Here is a 24,057-nt window from a genome sequence, read left to right as displayed (position 1 = left end):
TATGTATGAAATGGTTTCTTATCAGTAGCACCTCGGATGCGCAATACTCACACTGAATGGTATGTGAGACCTTAGACTCCTTAACATAAAGATGGACCACCACTCCTGGGCCAGTGCTTTGTGTTTGCCCCCCAGGCTAAAATTTGCCAGTCAGCCCCTGGCTGCCAGTGAGAAGGCAGTGCCCATGACAGGCTCAGGCTGTCCGCCATATGGGTTGGAAGTACAGACACTGAGAGGACTTGTGCAGAGCTTCAGGCATTCAGGCAGAAGGGTCAGAGTACAAAGCGCAGAAGGAAGGCCTCCGAACCCACGTGGTTAGGTGGATCTCAATTTGCTTCCAGGCTGCCCGGACCCATCATCACCTGCTACATGTACCCTGGATTGTACCTGTATTTCATCAGTAAAAGGTAAAGGAAACTCATACCATTGTGTTCTTCAATCATTACCTGCGCCCTCAGTCCTGCACTCCATCGTTTACCATCTCTTACCAACTGTACAGGGAGCCCTAGGGCCCCGCTCCACCTGTGGGGAGCAGAACCATCCAAGCTGCATTACCATCAGCCCCAGCAGTCCCTTTAAGCAGTGTCGGCCATCCTGGCCAAACACCACAGATGGCATCACGAACTATGTGTTAAAGACTTTATTTCCACTTTCATTCACATCCCCTTTAACTGGATGCCCAGGGCCCCAGACCGGGTCACTGCCACTGTGACCATCCCTTTAAGTACCACCGGACCCAGTACCGAGTACCCCAGGGTCCTAGAGGGCACTCCACTTACTTAAAGTAAAGTGGAGTGCCCGCTTACAGTAAAGTTTTTGTGTGCTGCAAAAGTAAGTTGTGCCCCTGCCTGCCACATATTGCTACCACATCCCATATCCTGCCTGTCACTACCAGCAACCTTTACACTACGATACTGGTTAAAGAGACTGCTGCGGAGAGTGTCCCCAACGTTACTGTCCTGCCTGGGAGAGCCAACTACAGAGACTGCTGCGAAGAGTGTCCCCAATGTTACTGTCCGGCCTGGGAGAGCCAACTACAGAGACTGCTGCGAAGAGTGCCCCCAATGTCAATGTCCTGCGGCCTGCCTGAAAGAGCCAACTACAGAGATGGCTGCGGAGAGTGCCCCCAATGTCACTGTCCTGCAGCCTGCCTGAAAGAGCCAACTACAGAGATGGCTGCGGAGAGTGCCCTGTTATGATCTGGTGGTTAGAACAAATAGTAGACCTGATAGCACAATAATACAGGACAAGCTCTGGAAGTGGAACCTCTGCTGACCGCAATCCCTAATCCTATCACGTACACTAGAAATAGCCGTGGAGCGTTCCTATCATGACCTAGGCGCCTCGTCACAGCCTCAGAACTAGCTAGCCCTAGAGATAAGCTTATTTTTCCTATCTTGCCTCAGAGAAAATTCCCCAAAGGAAAAGGCAGCCCCCCACATATATTGACTGTGAGTAAGATGAAATCACAAACACAGAGATGAAATAGATTTAGCAAAGAGAGGCCCGACTTACTAAACAGACAGAAGATAGGAAAGGTCACTTTGCAGTCAGCACAAAACCCTAAAAAAAGCCACACAGAGAGTGCAGGGCAAAAATACCTTCCGCACCGACTAACGGAGCAGAGGCGCCCCTCTGCGTTCCAGAGCTTCCAGCAAGCAAGGCAAAATTCACATAAGCATGCTGGACAGAAAAAATAGCAAACAAGAAAAAAGCAAAGCGAAACTTAGCTTCAGCTGGAGAAAACAGGTAACCAAGAAGATCCAGGAGCGAACTAGACCAATGCTACAACATTGACAGCTGGCATCGGACAAGGATCCAAGTGGAGTTAAATAGAGCAGCCCACTAACGAATTAGCCTCGTCACCTGTGGAAGGAAACTCAGAAACACCCACAGGCATCAGAGAAAGTCCATGGACAGAACCAGCCGAAGTACCATTCATGACCACAGGAGGGAGCCCGAAAACAGAATTCACAACAGTGCCCCCAATGTCCCTGTCTTGCCTGGGAGATCCAACTACAGAGACTGCTGCGAAGAGTGTCCCCAAAGCCACTGTCCTGCGGCCTGTCTGGGAGAGCCAACTACAGAGACTGCTGCGGAGGGTGCCCCCAATGTCACTGTCCAGCCTGGGAGAGCCAACTACAGAGACTGCTGTGGAGAGTGCCCCCAATGTCACTGTCCTGCGGCCTGCCTGGGAGGGCCAACTACAGAGACGGCTGCGGAGAGTGTCCCCAATGTTACTGTCTTGCCTGGGAGACCCAACTACAGAGACTGCTGCGGAGAGTGCCCCCAATGTCATTGTCCTGCGGCCTGCCTGGGAGAGCCAACTACAGAGATGGCTGCGGAGAGTGCCCCCAATGTTACTGTCCTGCCTGGGAGAGCCAACTACACAGAATGCTTGGAGAGTGCCCCCAATGTCATTGTCCTGCGGCCTGCCTGGGAGAGCCAACTACAGAGACTGCTGCGGAGAGTGTCCCCAATGTCACTGTCTTGCCTGGGAGAGCCAACTACAGAGACTGCTGTAGAGTGTGTCCCCAATGTCACTGTCCGGCCTGGGAGAGCCCACTGCAGAGACTGCTACAGAGAGTGTCCCCAATGTCACTGTCCGGCCTGGGAGAGCCAACTACAGAGACTGCTGTGGAGATTGTCCCCAATGTCACTGTCCGGCCTGAGAGAGCCAACTACAGAGACTGCTGCGGAGAGTGTCCCCAATGTCACTGTCCGGCTTGGGAGAGCCAACTACAGAGACTGCTGCGGAGAGTGTCCCCAATGTCACTGTCCGGCCTGGGAGAGCCAACTACAGAGACTGCTGCGGAGAGTGCCCCCAATGTCACTGTCCGGCCTGGGAGAGCCAACTACAGAGACTGCTACAGAGAGTGTCCCCAATGTCACTGTCCTGCCTGGGAGATCCAACTGCAGAGAATGCTGTGGAGAGTGCCCCCAATGTCACTGTCCGGCCTGGGAGAGCCAACTACAGAGACTGCTACAGAGAGTGTCCCCAATGTCACTGTCCTGCCTGGGAGATCCAACTGCAGAGAATGCTGTGGAGATTGTCCCCAATGTCACTGTCCTGCCTGGGAGAGGCAACTACAGAGACTGCTGCAGAGAGTGTCCCCAAAGTTACTGTCCTGCCTGGGAGATCCAACTACAGAGACTGCTGCGGAGAGTGTCCCCAATGTCACTGTCCGGCCTGGGAGAGCCAACTACAGAGAATGCTGTGGAGAGTGTCCCCAATGTCACTGTCCGGCCTGGGAGAGCCAACTACAGAGACTGCTGTGGAGAGTGCCCCCAATGTTACTGTCCTGCCTGGGAGATCCAACTACAGAGACTGCTGCGGAGAGTGCCCCCAATGTTACTGTCCGGCCTGGGAGAGCCCACTGCAGAGACTGCTACAGAGAGTGTCCCCAATGTTACTGTCCTGCCTGGGAGATCCAACTACAGAGACTGCTGCGGAGAGTGTCCCCAATGTCACTGTCCGGCCTGGGAGAGCCAACTACAGAGACTGCTGCGGAGACTGTCCCCAATGTCACTGTCCGGCCTGGGAGAGCCAACTACAGAGACTGCTGTGGAGAGTGCCCCCAATGTCACTGTCCTGCCTGGGAGATCCAACTACAGAGACTGCTGCGGAGAGTGCCCCCAATGTTACTGTCCGGCCTGGGAGAGCCCACTGCAGAGACTGCTACAGAGAGTGTCCCCAATGTTACTGTCCTGCCTGGAAGATCCAACTACAGAGACTGCTGCGGAGAGTGCCCCCAATGTTACTGTCCGGCCTGGGAGAGCCCACTGCAGAGACTGCTACAGAGAGTGTCCCCAATGTTACTGTCCTGCCTGGGAGAGCCCACTGCAGAGACTGCTACAGAGAGTGTCCCCAATGTTACTGTCCTGCCTGGGAGAGCCCACTGCAGAGACTGCTACAGAGAGTGTCCCCAATGTTACTGTCCTGCCTGGGAGAGCCCACTGCAGAGACTGCTACAGAGAGTGTCCCCAATGTTACTGTCCTGCCTGGGAGATCCAACTAGAGACTGCTGCGGAGAGTGTCCCCAATGTCACTGTCCGGCCTGGGAGATACAACTACAGAGACTGCTGCGGAGAGTGTCCCCAATGTCACTGTCCGGCCTGGGAGATACAACTACAGAGACTGCTGCGGAGAGTGTCCCCAATGTCACTGTCCTGCCTGGGAGATCCAACTACAGAGACTGCTGTGGAGAGTGCCCCCAATGTCACTGTCCAGAAAGGCCGTACTGGGGGCCCACGGCACGTAAAGGGAGGCCGCCATGACGGGGTTACGTGGGACCTGGGGAGCTGGAGCAGTTAGAAGGGATACGGTGGTAAGGGGTTAACTGGGAACTTGAGGGGTGGCTTTAGGGGCATTTTTTGAAAATAAGGGGTGGAACTAGGGGACTGTGGGGAGGGGGCACATAAAAAGGGGCACGCTCCTCACGCAGGCATCCATTTTAGGTGCCTGCGTGACAAGTGAGGAATCTCTGTCACACTTACCAGAATGGACGTTGAAGCGATCCTCCAGCGTCTCCGGACGGCAGCCAGCTCCCAGGGGACAGATTGGCTGAATGCATCCGTTAACAGCCTTCTCCAGGGGACATCGGGAGCACCATCGCAGGCACCGCAGGACGGGCGCCGGCCGCGGAGGACTAGGCCTCCGGCGCGCCTAAGCCCGGACATCATCCCCAGGGCCCGGCGCCGAAATAGGAGCCCCTCTGCGGACCCTCCGGTAAGCAGCGCTGTTCCCTCCACCTCACAGCGCGGCGCCGGGAGGAATCCTCCAGTGCGGCGGGGCCTACAACGGGGGGTGGATCCTTCCTCCCCTCCTTCAGTGTCCGGGCGACGTGGGGCGGCAGGAGCAGGAGCCGGTACGGCGGCCGCCAGCATGCCCGCTGGCGCCGCTCAGCGTGGGAGGCAGCGACAGCCGAGGAGACGGGGGTCAGGTGCGGTGGCCCCTCAGCGCCGAGGATTATGCGGGCGGCAGTCGGCTGGCCCTGGCATCAGCGTGCGGCCTTCTGCAGTGCACAGCTCTGGAGTCTTCAACGCAGCAGCGCCCTCTGCTGGTGGTGGCCTGGATATTGCAAGTTCTGCGCCCTCTGCTGGTGTTGGCCGGGATTTTCCTGCAGCTGCGCCCTCTGCTGGTGATGGCCGGGATTTTCCTGGATCTGCGCCCTCTGCTGGTGATGGCCGGAACTTTCCTGGATCTGCGTCCTCTGCTGGTGGTGGCGGAAATTTTCCGGATTCCGGCAGGCGACATTCCGTCGCTTCGGTACGCAGTGCCGGGGACGTATCCGTGGCAAGGAGCCGCACATCTTCCATCGGGCGGCAGGATGCTGGCTCGGCCTTTTCCCTTTCCGCAGCACCAGGGCAGTCGATGGCATCACCGAGTCGCCAGGACATGGATACGGCCGCCAGGAGTTCGGCGGGCAACATCGCGGATCAAGCCGGTCGGGATGCAGGACACCTTCGGCTGGGAGCTGGATCTTCGGCTGCTGGGCTCACAGCACCCAGGCAGCTAGGTGAGAACATTTTCCCTATCTTTAATTTGCCAGGCATAGTTTCCCCTGAAGCTAGGAATAGTGACATTACTTCGGGAGTTGCTAGCGGGGGTATGGGTTTAATCCTTAGAGGTTTAGGGGAGCTAGCGGGCTTGTGGGGGTCCGGTCTTAGCAGGGGGTCTTTGCCGTCAGCTGCTTGGTTGGGAAATACGGGGTCGTTTGAGGGGTCTAGACAGTTGTCTGAAGTTACGGGTACATCCAGCAGTGCGGGTCCTGCGGCAGACACGGGGAGCTCATCAAGGGAGAAGGACGGAACAGCACCAGGGCCTGGGTCAGGAATTGATGCACCAGGTGAGGGAGCTTTGCAGGATAAGGAAAAGGAGGATGTACCGCAACTAGACGATGCGGCTAGGGGGGAGGTCTATGTCTGCTTCGAGGGCCCGTTAGGGGCACATTTAAAACAAGAGGTTAGGGAAAAAATCTGGAAAGGGGAGTACATAGAAATATTTTCTCTTTTACCCCTAGAGAGATTTAATTTGGATAGACCTAGAAGGGAGGACTCTAAAAAAGAAGATGAGGAGAAACGGAGATATAGGCTGATTCCCAGATCATTTTCAAATTGGCTGCAAGCTTTCGCTATTATGGCTAGCGTAATCGGGGAGAAGGCCCCGGAAAATTGCTCGGCATTATTTTGTTACTTAGATGCCATAGGGGAGGCTTACAGGACCTATGGGGGACAGGGTTGGTTACGCTATGACGAACAGTTTCGTCAGCGTAAGGCTTTTAGGCCAAGTATCAGGTGGGATCACAAGGACATAGCGTTGTGGATGAGAGTTATGGTCCCGTCCCGTTTAGGTCAGACTAGCCAGCCTTTTCACGGGGGTGCCGGGAGTTCAGGGCAGTCAGGACACTCGGCGGCTTTGCAGAAGGGACTGTGTTTCGCCTTCAATGATGGCATATGCAGATTCGGGAGCAAGTGTAAATATAGGCACGAGTGTTCAACCTGCGGGGGGGTGCATAGCGCTTCAAAATGTTTCAGGGGTAACAGGCAAAAAGTTGGAGATTCAGCTGACAAAAGGGGTGACTCCGGTGCAGTGGGTCGTGATGGAGGCCTTTCTAAGTAGATACCCTGATAGGTCAGCTGCAGTTTTATTGCGCGACGGTTTTAAGGAGGGTTTCAAAATCCCTTATGTTGAGCAGGATGTTAGTTTAAAAAGAAAAAATTTGAAATCGGCGTTACAATTCCCGGAGGTCGTGTCGGAGAAGTTGAATAAGGAAGTTGCTCTGGGAAGAATGGCAGGCCCGTTTGTCGCCCCTCCGATTGCAAATCTGAGGGTGTCACCTCTTGGCGTGGTCCCTAAGAAAGAACCTAATAAATTTAGGTTAATCCATCACCTGTCATTTCCGAAGGGATCTTCGGTTAATGATGGTATTGATCCCGAGTTGAGTTCGGTGTCGTACTTATCATTCGATTCAGCGATGGAGTGGGTTAGAGCATGTGGAAAGGGGGCTAAGCTGGCTAAGACCGACATCGAAGCGGCCTTTCGTTTGTTGCCAGTTCATCCTGACAGTTTGCATTTATTGGGTTGTTTTTGGGATGGCGGCTTCTTTGTTGATCGTTGTCTTCCCATGGGTTGCTCGATTTCATGTGCTTACTTTGAGGCCTTCAGCACGTTCCTAGAATGGGTGGTGAAAGATGTGTCTGGGATACGCTCATGTTCGCACTATCTGGATGACTTTCTGTTTATAGGGCCAGCGGAATCAGCAGATTGTTCGATTTTGTTGCATACAATGGAGAGTGTGACAAAAAACTTCGGGGTGCCTTTGGCGGAGGATAAAACAGTTGGTCCGGTGACAGTGTTGAGCTTCCTAGGCATTGAAATCGACACGGTAGCAATGGAATGTAGGCTACCTGCAGACAAGGTTACCGCGTTGCGCCAAGATGTGGTTAATACGATTGGTTTGAAGAAGATAAATTTGCGCAGTTTGCAATCGTTGTTAGGGAAACTGAACTTTGCATGTAGGATCATGCCGATGGGTCGAGCGTTCTGCCGCCGCCTATCCTTGGCAACAGTAGGGGTAAAGTCCCCTTTGCATTTGATCAGGATAAAGAAAGAGTTTTGGGACGATTTGAAGATGTGGGCGGATTTTCTGGACGAGTACAATGGCAGATCTCTGTGGATTCAGCCGGTGGCAGATGCTACCTCCTTGGGCATTTTGGTGCATGTCGTTGAAATGAGTGGCTTTGGTCTTTTCTTTCATGGTAGCTGGTCAGCAGCGGCTTGGCCGGAAGAATGGAAGGAGGAGGGGTTAACAAACAACCGGCTACTGTTGCATTTGTTCCCCAGGGTAGTTGCGTTGGCCCTGTGGGGTGACAAATTGAGGAATTTGAAGATTTCTTTTCATTGTGAGCATGTTGGAACGGTGACGGCGGTAAACTCGTTGTCAGCGGCTACGCCTGCAGTAGTGAAGGTCTTGCAGCACTTGGTTTTCCTGGGTCTTAAGTTTAACTTATGGATTGTATCTGAAGTTAGCTTGTCAGCGCCTGATCCAATAGTTGTTGCTCTTTCTCAATTTCAGTGGCAGCTTTTCCGGGATTTGGCACCACAGGCGGAGAGCGCGGGCCGGGATTGTCCAGTGGAGTTGTGGAACCTGCCGCGAGGGCCGTAACAGAGTTATTTACCAAATCGCTCGCGGATTCATCTTGGTCTCATTATAATCAGGCTTGGAGCTTGTGGGAATCCTGGATGTCAAGTATGGACCAGGATATGGAGGAGGAGTATGGTTTGTTGTTGTTCTTAGGTCATCTTTGGGAGGCAGGTTGGTCTGTGACACGTTTGAATAAGTTTCTGGCGGGGCTAGCCTTCAACCTTAAATGGAGGGGGGGTAAGGATATAACGAAATCCTTCTTGGTTCGGCAAGTTGTTCGGGGTTGGAAGAAAGGCTGGAAGGCTTCGGACGGTCGCCGACCCGTATCTTATGAGGTGCTCTCAGCCATTGAGCGGAAGTTGCAAGAGGTGTGTTTTTCCGAATGGGAAGTGGTTCTGTTCCGTGCAGCCTTTTCTTTGGCCTTCTTTGGGGCATTTCGGTTAGGTGAGTTGGTTAAAAGGTATTTTGTTAAGAGAAAACGTGGATGTCGAAGGGAATAAGGTGGTAGTGTTTATTAAGGCTTCCAAAACGGACGTGTATGGGAAAGGGTGCAAAGTGGTGTTGTTCAATGTTGAAGGATCCCCGGTGTGCCCGGTGGCATCCGTGAAGAAGTACATGGCAAAGGGCGGGGTGTTAGACGAGCCATTCTTGGTGCACGAAAATGGGTCTTTCTTGTCCCGTTTTCAGTTTATTTCTGTTTTTAGGAAATGTTTGGCGGCAGTGGGCTTACCTGCAACACAATATAGTGGTCACTCCTTCAGGATCTGGGCAGCGACTGAGGCCGCTAGGTGGGGCCTTGGTGAGGATGTGGTTCGGAGAATTGGGAGGTGGGAATCTTCAAGATTCCAGTCGTATGTTCGCCCAAACCTATTGTGAGTTAGAAGCTGTGTTAAGTTAATTGTTTGTTGCCTTTCTTTCTGTGTTGCAGGGCCTGATCCGATGCTCGTCTGGATCATGGGGCATTCGTATGTTGTATGGGCTGCGTTGCGTGCTGCGGTTCGTCCGGACGGTCGTCAGTTGGGTCTTTCTCGAGAGAGACAGTGACTTTACGATGGATCGGTAAAAGGGGGATGGTGTGGAAGGAATGGTTACCTGAATTTCATCGTTTTGTTAGACTGGATAGAGTGCCGGAGATCGTGGTGATACATTTAGGGGGGAATGATTTGGCTAAACGGTCTTGTAGGGAGCTGATTAAGGATATCAAATTCGATATCCTGAGGTTCTGGGTCATGTTTCCAAAAGTGTTGTTGGTGTGGTCCGACATCATTCCCCGTAAAAGATGGAGAGGTGCTAGATCACACGAGGGGGTGAACAGGGCCCGGATTAAAATAAACAGGGCCATATCTCGGTTTATGGTGAGGAATGGCGCGTTGGCCGTGAGACATGTGGACTTGGAATCGGGTCAAGGAGCTTACTGGAGAGCTGATGGCGTGCACCTGAACGCGGTGGGTAATGATATGTGGTGTTTGGCTATCCGTAGTGGCATTGAATTAAGCTTGAAGGTGTGGAGGGACATGAATGGCTAAGGTGTCAGGCCATTCGTGTTCGTGGCGGGGGTGGAGGTCCTCGAAGTCGGTGGAAATGGTAAATCGTGGTTCAATGGGGTGGGGATCTTGAGAGGTCCTGGACACCCCATGAGAGAATTTAACAAGGCGCGGTACGGTTATTCCGCGTGAGGTGGATTTATGGACCCCTGGCATGGGGGTGGGTTCGGTGGACCAGGATTGGTTGTTATCTATCCCTGAGCTGGTGCTTTACGGCTGGGGGTAAGACTCATCCTGGGCTGAACATTGTGGAGTTTTTGGGATACTGAGTTTTTTATAACTTTGGGGCTTCGAGGACCGCCCCTCCTATTCTGGGTTGTCATAAAAGTTCTGTTATCTTTTATTTAATAAAATGGCTGCTGTGGCCAATTAAATCCAACATATGTCTCCGTCTGCTGTTTTGAGTACGTTAGAAGTTTATTCTTTAGATTGTTAAGAGATCTGTTTAAGGGGGTTGGGGTAATTTTTTCCAGGTCACGGAACTCACGTATACCCTATGTCAAGAAAGGCCGTACTGGGGGCCCACGGCACGTAAAGGGAGGCCGCCATGACGGGGTTACGTGGGACCTGGGGAGCTGGAGCAGTTAGAAGGGATACGGTGGTAAGGGGTTAACTGGGAACTTGAGGGGTGGCTTTAGGGGCATTTTTTGAAAATAAGGCGTGGAACTAGGGGACTGTGGGGAGGGGGCACATAAAAAGGGGCACGCTCCTCACGCAGGCATCCAGTTTAGGTGCCTGCGTGACAAGTGAGGAATCTCCCGCCCACCCTCCCTTTTTTGGTTAGGGTAATGGGGGGGGTGAAGTCGGCATATGTGGGCTTTTGGAGTATTGTTTTAAGAGGCGTCTAAATGTATTTATTTTGTTATGTGAATGCTGTCAGGGTATTGTCACGGCAGTTGGCGGGGGTGGAGGTCCTCGAAGTCGGTGGAAATGGTAAATCGTGGTTCAATGGGGTGGGGATCTTGAGAGGTCCTGGACACCCCATGAGAGAATTTAACAAGGCGCGGTACGGTTATTCCGCGTGAGGTGGATTTATGGACCCCTGGCATGGGGGTGGGTTCGGTGGACCAGGATTGGTTGTTATCTATCCCTGAGCTGGTGCTTTACGGCTGGGGGTAAGACTTATCCTGGGCTGAACATTGTGGAGTTTTTGGGATACTGAGTTTTTTATAACTTTGGGGCTTCGAGGACCGCCCCTCCTATTCTGGGTTGTCATAAAAGTTCTGTTATCTTTTATTTAATAAAATGGCTGCTGTGGCCAATTAAATCCAACATATGTCTCCGTCTGCTGTTTTGAGTACGTTAGAAGTTTATTCTTTAGATTGTTAAGAGATCTGTTTAAGGGGGTTGGGGTAATTTTTTCCAGGTCACGGAACTCACGTATACCCTATGTCATGCCTGGGAGATCCAACTACAGAGACTGCTGCGGAGAGTGTCCCCAATGTCACTGTCCTGCCTGGGAGATCCCACTACAGAGACTGCTGTGGAAAGTGCCCCCAATGTCACTGTCCTGCCTGGGAGAGCCAACTACACAGAATGCTTGGAGAGTGCCCCCAATGTCATTGTCCTGCGGCCTGCCTGGGAGAGCCAACTGCAGAGACTGCTGCGGAGAGTGTCCCCAATGTCACTGTCTTGCCTGGGAGATCCCACTACAGAGACTGCTACAGAGAGTGTCCCCAATGTCACTGTCCTGCCTGGGAGAGCCCACTACAGAGACTGCTGCGGAGAGTGTCCCCAATGTCACTGTCTGGCCTGGGAGAGCCAACTACAGAGACTGCTACAGAGAGTGTCCCCAATGTCACTGTCCTGCCTGGGAGAGCCAACTGCAGAGACTGCTGCGGAGAGTGTCCCCAATGTCACTGTCTTGCCTGGGAGAGCCCACTGCAGAGACTGCTACAGAGAGTGTCCCCAATGTCACTGTCCTGCCTGGGAGATCCAACTACAGAGACTGCTGCGGAGAGTGTCCCCAATGTCACTGTCCAGCCTGGGAGATACAACTACAGAGACTGCTGCGGAGAGTGTCCCCAATGTTACTGTCCAGCCTGGGAGAGCCCACTACAGAGACTGCTGCGGAGAGTGTCCCCAATGTCACTGTCCAGCCTGGGAGAGCCAACTACAGAGACTGCTGCGGAGAGTGTCCCCAATGTCACTGTCTGGCCTGGGAGAGCCAACTACAGAGACTGCTGGAGAAGACGGAGAAGACATTCTGTAGAGGCTTGAGCATGTGTTTTATTGAGCCACAAGTGCAGCTTGAGAGAGTGTCACGTGTTAGAAAGAGAGCGCACGGCACCATCTGTGGCAGCAGTGACCAATGTTAGCGCTCAGTCCTGCCAGACCTGTGGTTGCAGACCACATTTATTGCCTTCCTGAGTATCTGGGTTGTTGTTCACCACTTCCTGCGCTTTTATACCAACTGCAGAAGCCTCGTCACCCTTGTGCCAGCACAGAGTTCCCCAACTCCGGTCCTGAAGGCTCAGAGGTCATGATGTCAGGATTTCATTAGTATTGTAGAGGTGATAGAATTTATCACCTTTGCAAAACTAATGAAATCCTGAAAATATGATATCATGGATGGTGGGCCTTGAGGATCGGAAATGGGGAACTCTGCAAATAGACTGTTATTACTTAGCATTCGTACTAAAGACTGGAACCACCAAGCCAGTGCCATTATGTAACTGAATATCAATAATTGATATCATAAGAAGCCATTTACTGCACCATTCTCGTGTGATGTAACGGGATCTTAAAGGGACTCTGTCACCTGAATTTGGCGGGACTGGTTTTGGGTCATATGGGCGGAGTTTTCGGGTGTTTGATTCACCCTTTCCTTACCCGCTGGCTGCATGCCGGCTGCAATATTGGATTGAAGTTCATTCCTGTCCTCCATAGTACACGCCTGCGCAAAGCAATCTTGCCTTGTGCAGGCGTGTACTATGGAGGACAGAGAATGAACTTCAATTCAATATTGCAGCCAGCATGCAGCCAGCGGGTAAGGAAAGGGTGAATCAAACACCCGAAAACTCCGCCCATATGACCCAAAACCAGTCCCGCCAAATTCAGGTGACAGGTTCCCTTTAAAGCCCCAAAACCAATCTATTTCCATTTTCTCATTAGTTTTCACTCTGAACCCTCCTGCTCCCAACATTTCCCTTCACCAGGTTATTTCATTGCTACTTATAAATGAATGGGTAGCTTCTTTCTCTTTCCTTAACCCCTTTACCTCCAAGGGTGGTTTGCACGTTAATGACTGAGCCAATTTTTACAATTCTGACCACTGTCACTTTATGAGGTTATAACTCTGGAACGCTTCAACGGATCCCAGTGATTCTGACATTTTTTTCTCGTGACATATTTTACTTCATGATAGTGGTAAAATTTCTTTGATATTACCTGCGTTTATTTGTGAAAAAACGGAAATTTGGCAAAAATGTTGAAAATTTCGCAATTTTCCAACTTTGAATTTTTATGCAATTAAAGGGACTCTGTCACCTGAATTTGGAGGGAACACTCTTCAGCCATAGGGGCGGGGTTTTTGGGTGTTTGATTCACCCTTTCCTCACCCGCTGGCTGCATGCTGGCTGTAATATTGGATTGAAGTTCATTCTCTGTCCTCCGTAGTACATGCAAGCACAAGGCAATCTTGCCTTGCGCAGGCGTGTACTATGGAGGACAGAGAATGAACTTCAATCCAATATTGCAGCCAGCATGCAGCCAGCGGGTGAGGAAAGGGTGAATCAAACACCCGAAAACCCCGCCCCTATGGCTGAAGATTGTTCCCTCCAAATTCAGGTGACAGAGTCCCTTTAAATCACAGAGATATGTCACAAAAAATACTTGATAAGTAACATTTCCCACATATCTACTTTACATCAGCACAATTTTGGAACCAAAATTTTTTTTGTTAGGGAGTTATAAGGGTTAAGAGTTGACCAGCAATTTCTCATTTTTACAACACCATTTTTTTTAGGGACCACATCTCATTTCAAGTCATTTTGAGGGGTCTATATGATAGAAAATAACCAAGTGTGACACCATTCTAAAAACTGCACCCTTCAAGGTACTCAAAACAACATTAAAAAAGTTTATTAACCCTTCAGGTGTCTCACGGGAATTTTTGGAATGTTTAAATAAAAATGAACATTTAACTGTTTTTTCACAAAAAATTTAGTTCAGCTCCAATTTGTTTTATTTTACCAAGGGTAACAGGACAAAATGGACCCCAAAAGTTGTTGTACAACTTGTCCTGAGTACGCCGATACCCCATATGTGGGGGTAAACCACTGTTTGGGCGCAAGACTGAGCTCGGAAGCGAAGGAGCGCCATTTGACTTTTCAATGCAAAATTGACTGGAATTGAGATGAGACGCCATGTTGCATTTGGAGAGCCCCTGATGTGCCTAAACATTGAACCCTCCCCCCCCCAAGTGACACCATTTTGGAAAGTAGACCCCCCTAAGGAACTTATCTAGATGTGTGGTGAGCACTTTGACCCACCAAGTGCTTCACAGAAGTTTATAATGCAGAGCCGTAAAAATAAAAAATATTTTTTCACAAAAATGATCTTTTCGCCCCCAATTTTTTATTTTCCCAAGGTGAAGAGAAGAAATTGGACCCCAAAAGTTCTTGTACAATTTGTCCTGAGTATGCTGATACCCCATATGTGGGGGTAAACCACTGTTTGGGCGCATGGCAGAGCTTGGAAGGGAAGGAGCACCATTTGACTTTTCAATGCAAAATTGACTGGAATTGAGATGGGACGCCAATGTTGCGTTTGGAGAGCCACTGATGTGCCTAAATATTGAAACCCCCCACAAGTGACACCATTTTGGAAAGTAGACCCCCTATGGAACTAATCTAGATGTGTTGTGAGAGCTTTGAACCCCCAAGTGCTTCACTACAGTTTATAACGCAGAGCCGTGAAAATAAAAAATCTTTTTTTTCCACAAAAACTATTTTTAGCCCCCAGTTTTGTATTTTTTCCAAGGGTAACAGTTGAAATTGGATGCCAAAAGTTGTTGTCCAATTTGTCCTGAGCACGCTGATACCCCATATGTGGGGGGGAACCACAGTTTGAGCGCATGGCAGAGCTCAGAAGGGAAGGAGCGCCATTTGGAATGCAGACTTAGATGGATTGGTCTGCAGGCATCACATTGCATTTGCAGAGCCCCTGATGTAACTAAACAGTAGAAACCCCCCACAAGTGACCCCATATTGGAAACTAGACCCCCCCAAGGAACTTATCTAGATGTGTTGTGAGAACTTTGAACCCCCAAGTGTTTCACTACAGTTTATAACGCAGAGCCATGAAAATAAAAAATCCTTTTTTTTCCACAAAAATTATATTTTAGCCCCCAGTTTTGTATTTTCCCAAGGGTAACAGGATAAATTGGACCTCAAAAATTGTTGTCTAATGTGTCCTGAGTACGCTGATACCCCATATGTTGGGGTAAACCCCTGTTTGGGCACATGGGAGAGCTCGGAAGGGAAGGAGCACTGTTTTACTTTTTCAATGCAGAATTGGCTGGAATTGAGATCGGACGCCATGTCGCGTTTGGAGAGCCCCTGATTTGCCTAAACAGAGGAAACCCCCCAATTATAACTGAAACCCTAATCCAAACACACCCCTAACCCTAATCCCAACGATAACCCTAACCACACCCCTAACCCTGACACACACCTAACCCTAATCCCAACCCTATTCCCAACCGTAAATGTAATTCAAACCCTAACCCTAACTTTAGCCCCAACCCTAACCCTAACTTTAGCCCAAACCCTAACTGTAGCAATAACCCTAGCCCCAACCCTAGCCCTAACCCTAGCCCTAGCCCTAACCGTAGCCCTAACCCTAACCCTAGCCCTAAGCCTAGCCCTAACCCTAATGGGAAAATGAAAATAAATAATTTTTTTTTAATTTTTAATTTTTCCCTAACTAAGGGGGTGATGAAGGGGTGTTTGATTTACTATTTATTGCGGGTTTTCTAGCAGATTTTTATGATTGGCAGCCGTCACACACTAAAAGACGCTTTTTATTGCAAAAAAATATTTTTCGCGTTACCACATTTTGAGAGCTATAATTTTTTGATATTTTGGTCCACAGAGTCATGTGAGGTCTTGTTTTTTGCGGGACGAGTTGACATTTTTATTGGTAATATTTTCAGGCACGTGTCATTTTTTGATCACTTTTTATTCCGATTTTTGTCAGGCAGAATGACCAAAAACCAGCTATCCTTGAATTTCTTTTGGGGGGTAGGCTTTTATACCTTTCCGCTTTTGGTAAAATGTATAAAGCAGTTTTATTCTTCGGGTCAGTACAATGACAGCGATACCACATTTATATAATTTTGTTATGTTTTGGCGCTTTTATACGATAAAAACTATTTTATAGAAAAAATAATTATTTTTGCATCTATTTATTTTGAGGACTATAACTTTTTAATTTTTCGCTGATGATGCTGTATGGTGGCTCGTTTTTTGCGGGACAAGATGACATTTTCAGCGGTACCATGGTTATTTATATCCATCTTTTTGATCGCGTGTTATTCAACTTTTGGTTCGTCGGCATGATAATAAAGCGTTTTTTTGCCTTGATTTTTTTTTTTTTTTTATGGTGTTCACTGAAGGGGTTAACTAGTGGGACAGTTTTACAGGTCGGGTCGCTACGAACGCGTCAATACTAAATATGTGTACTTTTATTGTTTTTTTTATTTATATAAAGAAATGTATTTATGGGAACAATACATATATTTTTTTTTTTACGAACTTTTTTAAAAAAAATTTTTTTACGCGTCTTAATATTTTTTTTTTTTACACTATAGCATTGCCCCGGGGGGGCATCATGTTATAGTGTAAGATCGCTGATCTGACACTTTGCTGTGCACTGTGTCAGATCAGCGATCTGACTTGCACTCCTGGAGGCTTCCCGGCGCCTGCTCTGAGCAGGCGCTGGTAAGCCACCTCCCTGCAGGACCCGGATGCAGCCCTGTGGCCATTTTGGATCCGGGCATGCAGGGAGGAGGAGGTAAGAGACCCTCGGAGCAACGCAGGGAGCCCCCTCCCTGCGCGATGCTTCCCTATACCGCCAAAACACTGCGATCATGTTTGATTGCAGTATGCCGGGGGTTAATGTGCTGGGGGCGGTCCGTGACCACTCCTGGCACATAGTGCCTGGTGTCAGCTGCGATAGTCAGCTGACATCCAGCCGGGCTCCCTCCGAGAGCGCGGCCGATCGCTATGACGTACTATCCCGTTGGTGGGCATACAGGCTCACCCCACCTCGACGGGATAGTACGTCTAATGTCAGAAAGGGGTTAAGATCACCAGATTCACCTGAAATGCTCTGTACTGCTTCCATTCATTTTCCCCAGGGTCATAACTAATAAATGGAGGGAAAGGGTGGGTGTAGGAAAGACAATAATTTGCCCAATTGTTCACAAGTTTAGGATTTGCATCAGGAAATTCTGCTACAAATCCTGATGTGTTGTCAGAAAAAACGGTGCGAGAAATACACATTTTTGACACGTTTTCTTTATAGGCGTTTTTGTTGCAGATTTTATCCCTGATCATTAGTATGGGTGAAATCTGCAACTAAAACACTGAAAGAATTGACATGCTGAAGATTTCTGCTGCAAATCTGCAATGAAAAAATAAGCAGCATTTACTGGAGAGTTCAGGAATCTCATTCACTTTGATGGTACTTGTGTTTTGTGACAAAAAAACTTCAAAAATTCAATGTACATGTAACATGCACACACCCATAGAGAGGCAAGACTGATAATATGATGTCTGCAGGGTATCCAGCGATCTGCTGTAATCTATGAGGAACCTTGTAATATGGTTCCCGCTGTGTCACCGAACGAGGGAGCAACCCTACATTCTCAAGGCCTCGTTCATACATTCAGTATTTGGTGAGTTTTTTTACCTCAGTATTTGTAAGACAAAACCAGGAGTGAAACAATCACAGGAAAAGTATAATAGAAACACGTCACCATTTCTGCATTTATGAAACGCTCCTGATTTTGGCTTACAAATACTGAGGTACAGGAAAGAAATATATCTTGGTACATACTTGGTATGTACATACTTGGTAAATACTGAGGTAAAAACTCACCAACTACTGAACTTGTGAACGAGGCAAAAGGATAGAATAAGTGGGTGTGTTGATAAGTGTGTAAGGTCACGTTCACAAATTGAGTATTTGGTCAGTATTTTACCTCAGTATTTGTAAGCCAAAACCAGGAGTAAAACAATCAGAGGAAAAGTATAATAGAAACATATGCACCACTTCTGCATTTATCACCCACTCCTGGTTTTGGCTTCCAAATAATGAGGTAAAGAACTCACCAAATACTAAGTGTGTGAACATGGTCTAATGTGTGGACATACCAGGTCCTCTGGAGAAAGAAATTATTAATAAAGCTTTAGTCACACTAAAAGACTTACCAACGATCACGACCAGCGATACGACCTGGCCGTGATCGTTGGTAAGTCGTTGTGTGGTCGCTGGGGAGCTGTCACACAGACAGCTCTCTCCAGCGACCAACAATCAGGGGAATACTTCGGCATCGTTGAAACTGTCTTCAACGATGCCGAAGTCCCCCTGCAGCACCCGGGTAACCAGGGTAAACATCGGGTTACTAAGTGCAGGGCCGCGCTTAGTAACCCGATATTTACCCTGGTTACCATTGTAAAAGTAAAAAAAAAAAACACTACATACTCACATTCTGATGTCTGTCATGTCCCCCGCCGGCGTCCACAGGGTTAAAACTGCTTTCGGCAGGAGCGCTGCTAATGCACGCGCTGCTGCCGAGAGTTCCCTGCACTGACTGTGTCAGCGCCGGCAGTAACAGCGGTGACGTCTCCGCTGTGCTCTGCTTTACGGCCGGCGCTGACACAGTGCAGGGAAGCTATCGGCTGGAGCGCGTGCATTAGCAGCGCTCTGCCGAAAGCAGTTTTAACCCTGTGGACGCCGGGGGACGTGACAGACATCAGAATGTGAGTATGTACTGTTTTTTTTTTTTTTTACTTTTACAATGGTAACCAGGGTAAAAATTGGGTTACTAAGCGCGGCCCTGCGCTTAGTAACCCGATATTTACCCTGGTTAAAAGTGAACACATCGCTGGATCGGCGTCACACACGCTGATCCAGCGATGACAGCGGGTGATCCAGCGACCAAAAAAAGGTCCTGATCATTCCCCAACGACCAACGATCTCCCAGCAGGGGCCTGATCATTGGTCGCTGTCACACATAACGTGATCGTTAGCGGGATCATTGCTACGTCACAAAAAGCGTGACGTTGTCACGATATCGTTAACAAAATCGTTAAGTGTGACTCCAGCTTTAGGCATAAGAAGATAGGTTTTCTAGACCAACCATTGTTTTGACTGATCTGAGACGATAATTTGCAGGTCACTCACAGTTGCTGATTGTCCTCCGGTTGTGACACATGGTACAAGCTCTGCAGTCATCGTTGTCCCAGTAATACCCCGCTTTACACACACACTTTGCATCTGTTTTTGCAGAGCATTTCACCTCTTCAACTTCTATGTCTGTTAAAAAAAAAGGTTGAGACAAGCTACACTCTGCAAATCTTAATTATTGTTATACCTTACGGCGCAACCACTTTTCCCAACTGGGCTACTACACATTATGGGATCCCACCATTAGCAGTAAGCATTGAATGTTACTAACGTAATGACCCCTAATCTGCAGATATCCAGATTTGCAAAAGTAAAAATCATAGCATTGATGGTTTTTATACTCATGAGAACAACTAAGTACACCCTCTTTGAATTCTTGGTTTTATGTATCTGGACAAAAAAAATAAAATTAGATAAATAAGTGGAGCGCTCCGTCAGGGCAGCGGGGTACTCGGTACCGGGTCCTTCGGTTCACGGGGGGATGGCACGGTGGCTGACGACGTTCGTGTAAAAGGGAAAGGTCTTTAAAGGGGAACTGTTCGTGACGCCACCTGTGGTATTCGGTTAGGGTGACTGACGCTGCTTTAAGGGGTCCACTGGGGTGATGTTATGGCAGCTAGATGGTATACCTTCCCACAGGTGAAGTATGTCCCCAGGGCTTCCCAGTGTGTAGATGGTGGATGGTGAGAGGCGCAGTGAAGAACGAGGACACAAGGTTGCAGTCTCTTTACCTTTACTGAAGACTTCAGCATCTACAGTCCAGAGCACCAGATCACAGGGCAGACAGAGTCCGGCCAGTTTGGAGGCAAGTCCAGAGTTCCCTTGTCCAGGTGGAAATCAGTAGCCTTCCTCTAGCGCTGCAGTGTTGTAGTCCCTTACTGCTAAGCTTCTCATAAGGTCCTCACAGATGTTGTAGATGTTATGTCTCTCTCTTTCCCCCGGATAGGATAGGACAAACCCGTATGACCGGTGGCTTGAGGCGGTTTATAGGGACTCTGTCATGCCCCAGCCTCTAAGGGGTGCCAGCTTGCCTCCTGGGTGTATGGAGGACAGTTAACGTGAAATTAGCTGTCCTGCCGGTCTCTGGAGCAAGGCATAAAGGGTCGTTGCTCCCTCGGTGTTTCTGCTATCGGGATCCTGCGCCTCAGAAGGAGGCAGCCTGTGTAGGGCTGGTCCCCTTCTGGTATCCACTCCTTTGCTACGACTTCTTTCACCATCTCTGCAATACAGTTCTCCTTCAGTGTCTCTTTCTGGGAGCTGCAGCTCTCAGGGCATGCACAGCTCCGTGTCCTTTTTCCTCGATCTCTGACAGGATCCCACCCCTGCCAGGGACCAACTACCTGAGCGAAGCTCAGCCAGCAACTCAATAACTTTCCCTACAGGTCACCAGTTTTACCAAAGTGTGGGGAGTGACCTAATAAATAGAAGCAGAGCTCCCCCTGGTGGCCTGGAGTGTGAAATGTGTTGCATGTTTGTGATACCTGGATGCAGTTATCCTTCTTTGCCTCCAAACGTAACATCACTCTCCCCTAGAGGAAAATGACATTATTGCAACGACCAGGACCCTGGGGTGCTGCATAAGCTCAGATGAGCAACAACATATGACAAATTACACCGTGTCCTTATTTATTTACCCCCTCAAAACACCAATGCCAAAATGCAGGTGTGTGTGAAAAATTAAGTACACCCTTAAATGGGTTGTCTAGGTTTGGGGCTCAAGTCTGCAGTCACCATGTGTGCTTCTGCATTTTGGCATCTGTAATTACCTCACGTCTAGGAAAAGGAGCAGATGTTTCTTTTATTATCCATCAGAAGGAGAAGAAAGCAGATGCACTCACCAAAAGCAGTTACAAACGTCCTTTATTTCAGTGCCAACCGGCACATTCTTCACGGCACGGGGGAGAGGGAAGTGAACAGAGAGAGTGCGACAGGTGAGACGACGGCCGTTTCGCGCTGCCTGAGAGCGCTTCTACGGGTCCCGTAGAAGACTGATGGATTTTTCATGGACTGTTCTCCTGCAGATTGCACCTCCATTTTCATTTCCTAGACTGCTATACACATTGATTGTGTGCCACCTGTTTTCTCTAGTCATAAGGGCTGTGCCGCTCTCTCTTTTCCTTTTTTGTTTCTTTTATTATATTTATTATGTTTGTAGATATCCTCTTCAGAGAGGAATAGGACTAGAACTCTAGCGCCACTTATTGGTGGAGGGTTGGAGGATAGCAAGACTAAAGGTACCGTCACATTTAGCGACGCTGCAGCGATCTAGACAATGATGCCGATCGCTGCAGCGTCGCTGTGTGGTCGCTGGAGAGCTGTCACACAGACAGCTCTCCAGCGACCAACTATGCGAGGTCCCCTGGTAACGAGGGTAAACATCGGGTTACTAAGCGCAGAGCCGCGCTTAGTAACCCGATGTTTACCCTGGTTACCAGTGTAAATGTAAAAAAAACCAAACACTACATACTTACATTCCGGTGTCTGTCCCCCGGCGCTCTGCTTCCTGCACTGACTGTGAGCGTCGGCCGGCCGTAAAGCAGAGCGGTGACGTCACCGCTCTGCTTTACGGCCGGCCGGCGCTGACAGTGCAGGGAAGCAGAGCGCCGGGGGACAGACACCGGAATGTAAGTATGTAGTGTTTGTTTTTTTTTTACATTTACACTGGTAACCAGGGTAAACATCGGGTTACTAAGCGCGGCCCTGCGCTTAGTAACCCAATGTTTACCCTGGTTACCAGTGAAGACATCGCTCAATCGGCGTCACACATGCCGATTCAGCGATGTCTGCGGGAGATCCAGCGATGAAATAAAGTGCTGGACTTCTAGCTCCGACCAACGATGTCACAGCAGGATCCAGATCGCTGCTGCGTGTCAAACACAACGATATCGCTATCCAGGACGCTGCAACGTCACGGATCGCTAGCGATATCGTTGTTAAATTGTTCAGTGTGAAGGTACCTTAAGGCCCAGGTCACACTTGCGGGTTCAATGTGAGAAACTTGCACAAGTCGGGACCGGAGCGTTCAGCTGCATAGAAATACATGCACCCGCATGCTCTGGTCCCGAGTGCAAGTGGAAGTGCCGGGTTTTGATGCAAGTTTCTCTCTTTGAACTCGCAAGTGTGATCCCGACCTAAAAGTCAATATCGACCCTTTAACAATGGTGCCACATGACTTAGGATAAAAGCCAAACCAGACACTATTTGCAGACACGTGTTTCGGGCATTTTGCCTCTCAATGGTGCAAACCATGAGATCTGATTTGGCTGGATGAGAGGCCTTTGTTAGGGTTCCATGGGGGAACATCTCTCCTTGTGCAGGGTGTAAGGAGACTTATAGGCCAGTCAGTGCTCTCATGCATAATTAGATATGCAAATATCATTTTCAGGACTAGAACTCTAGCGCCACCTATTGAGGGTAGCAGTCAAAGAAGTCAATATCGACCCTTTAAAAAGACTTTACCTGAGTCATAAAACCATACAATTCAAAGGGGGTGTGCTTAGTTGTTTTCATGACTGTATATGTCATTAATATGATTATGGAAAAAATAGAGAACATTGTAGGGAATTGCACTACAAGAAACTTCCTAATATATAACAGATGTGCAAGCAGAGGCTCCAGCACCAGCAATTATGTCAGCACAGTGAGTGATAACAGGAAAGTCACATTTCTGGTTGGTGCTTTCCCCATCAACAAGATACAGGTCTGTCTACAGATTGGGAATTTGATTTCCCCTATGAGGCCAGGGTCACACAATGCGAGAAACTCACGTGAGTCTCTTGCATCAATACCCAGCACTGCCGCCGGCACTCGGGACCGGAGCATGTGACTTCATGTATTTCTATGCAGCTGAACGCTCCGGTCCGAACCGCCGGTGGCAGTGCCGGGTATTGAGCCGAGTTTCTCTCATCGCACTCGCAATATTCTGAAAAATTCTCACGCTACAGTTCATATGAGTTTATGCCACCAGGGGGCGCAGCTTCGGTGACACCGAAGCTCCGTTACCTTCATTTCATTCATTCTCCAGTGTTTTACATTAGCACCGCTCCTGGTTGCAACTGTATTTCACCCCTTCAGATGAATTTACATCATCATGGGACATGACTGTATGGCGTACAGGTATGGAATATTGTTGTTTTTTATTTTGCATTTTTTTTCCAGGAGAACGAGGGTCTTCAGTTGGATTGAGCATACAATAAAGATTTTAAAACCTGTGTCTTTCTTTCTTTCATTAAAATACTTTATTCTTAATGTGTGTGTGTGTTTTTAACCCTTTCCTACTATTGGATTAATAATGGATAGGTGTCTCATTGACACCTCTCCATCATTAACCAGACTTAATGTCACCTTACAATAGCAATGTGACATTAACCCCTTATTACCCCATATCCCACCGCTACAGGGAGTGGGAAGAGAGTGGCCAAGTGCGAGAATAGGCGCATCTTCCAGATGTGCCTTTTCTGGGGTGGCTGGGGGCAGATGTTTTTAGCCAGGGGGGGTCCTATAACCATGGACCCTCTCCAGGCTATTAATATCTGCCCTCAGTCACTGGCTTTCCCACTCTGGAGGAGAAAAGTGCGCGGGAGCCCACGCCAGTTTTTTCCGGGATTTAACCCTTCATTTTAATACCTACAGCTCTCAAATTTTGCACACACACAATACTAACATTATTAGTGAAGGATATGTAAAAATCTAATGGATATGCAATGGTTTACTGTATGTAAACCATGTCGCATAACCTGTCGGGTTCGGTAAGGACTTCGCAAAAGCCAGCAATTGAATTACTGGCTTTTATGCTAACTAGCTCTGTATGAAATATAAATAAATATATATATATATATATATATATATATATATATGTGTGTGTGTCTCGCTGACATATATATATATAGAGAGAGAGAGAGACTGTATATATGTTTTCACAAATATTTGAGCCCATGGATCCATTATAT

The 24,057-nt window shown here is 48.8% G+C and overlaps 1 protein-coding gene across 1 annotated transcript in view; it reads right to left on the bottom strand.

Moving 5' to 3' along the window:
• TNFRSF25 (TNF receptor superfamily member 25) overlaps nt 1–24,057 on the bottom strand; it is a 113,514-nt gene that overhangs the window by 34,929 nt on the left and 54,528 nt on the right. The window contains exon 4 of the mRNA XM_069740717.1: nt 19,106–19,237. Coding sequence (XP_069596818.1) covers nt 19,106–19,237 — 132 coding nt within the window. The remainder of the gene's footprint in view (nt 1–19,105; nt 19,238–24,057) is intronic.

The sequence above is a fragment of the Ranitomeya imitator genome, chromosome 10, assembly GCF_032444005.1.
Source record: "Ranitomeya imitator isolate aRanImi1 chromosome 10, aRanImi1.pri, whole genome shotgun sequence".
In the NCBI taxonomy this organism is placed as follows: domain Eukaryota; kingdom Metazoa; phylum Chordata; class Amphibia; order Anura; family Dendrobatidae; genus Ranitomeya; species Ranitomeya imitator.
The sequence above is the reverse complement of the archived record's forward strand: the minus strand, read 5'-3'. Positions and strand labels throughout refer to the sequence as shown.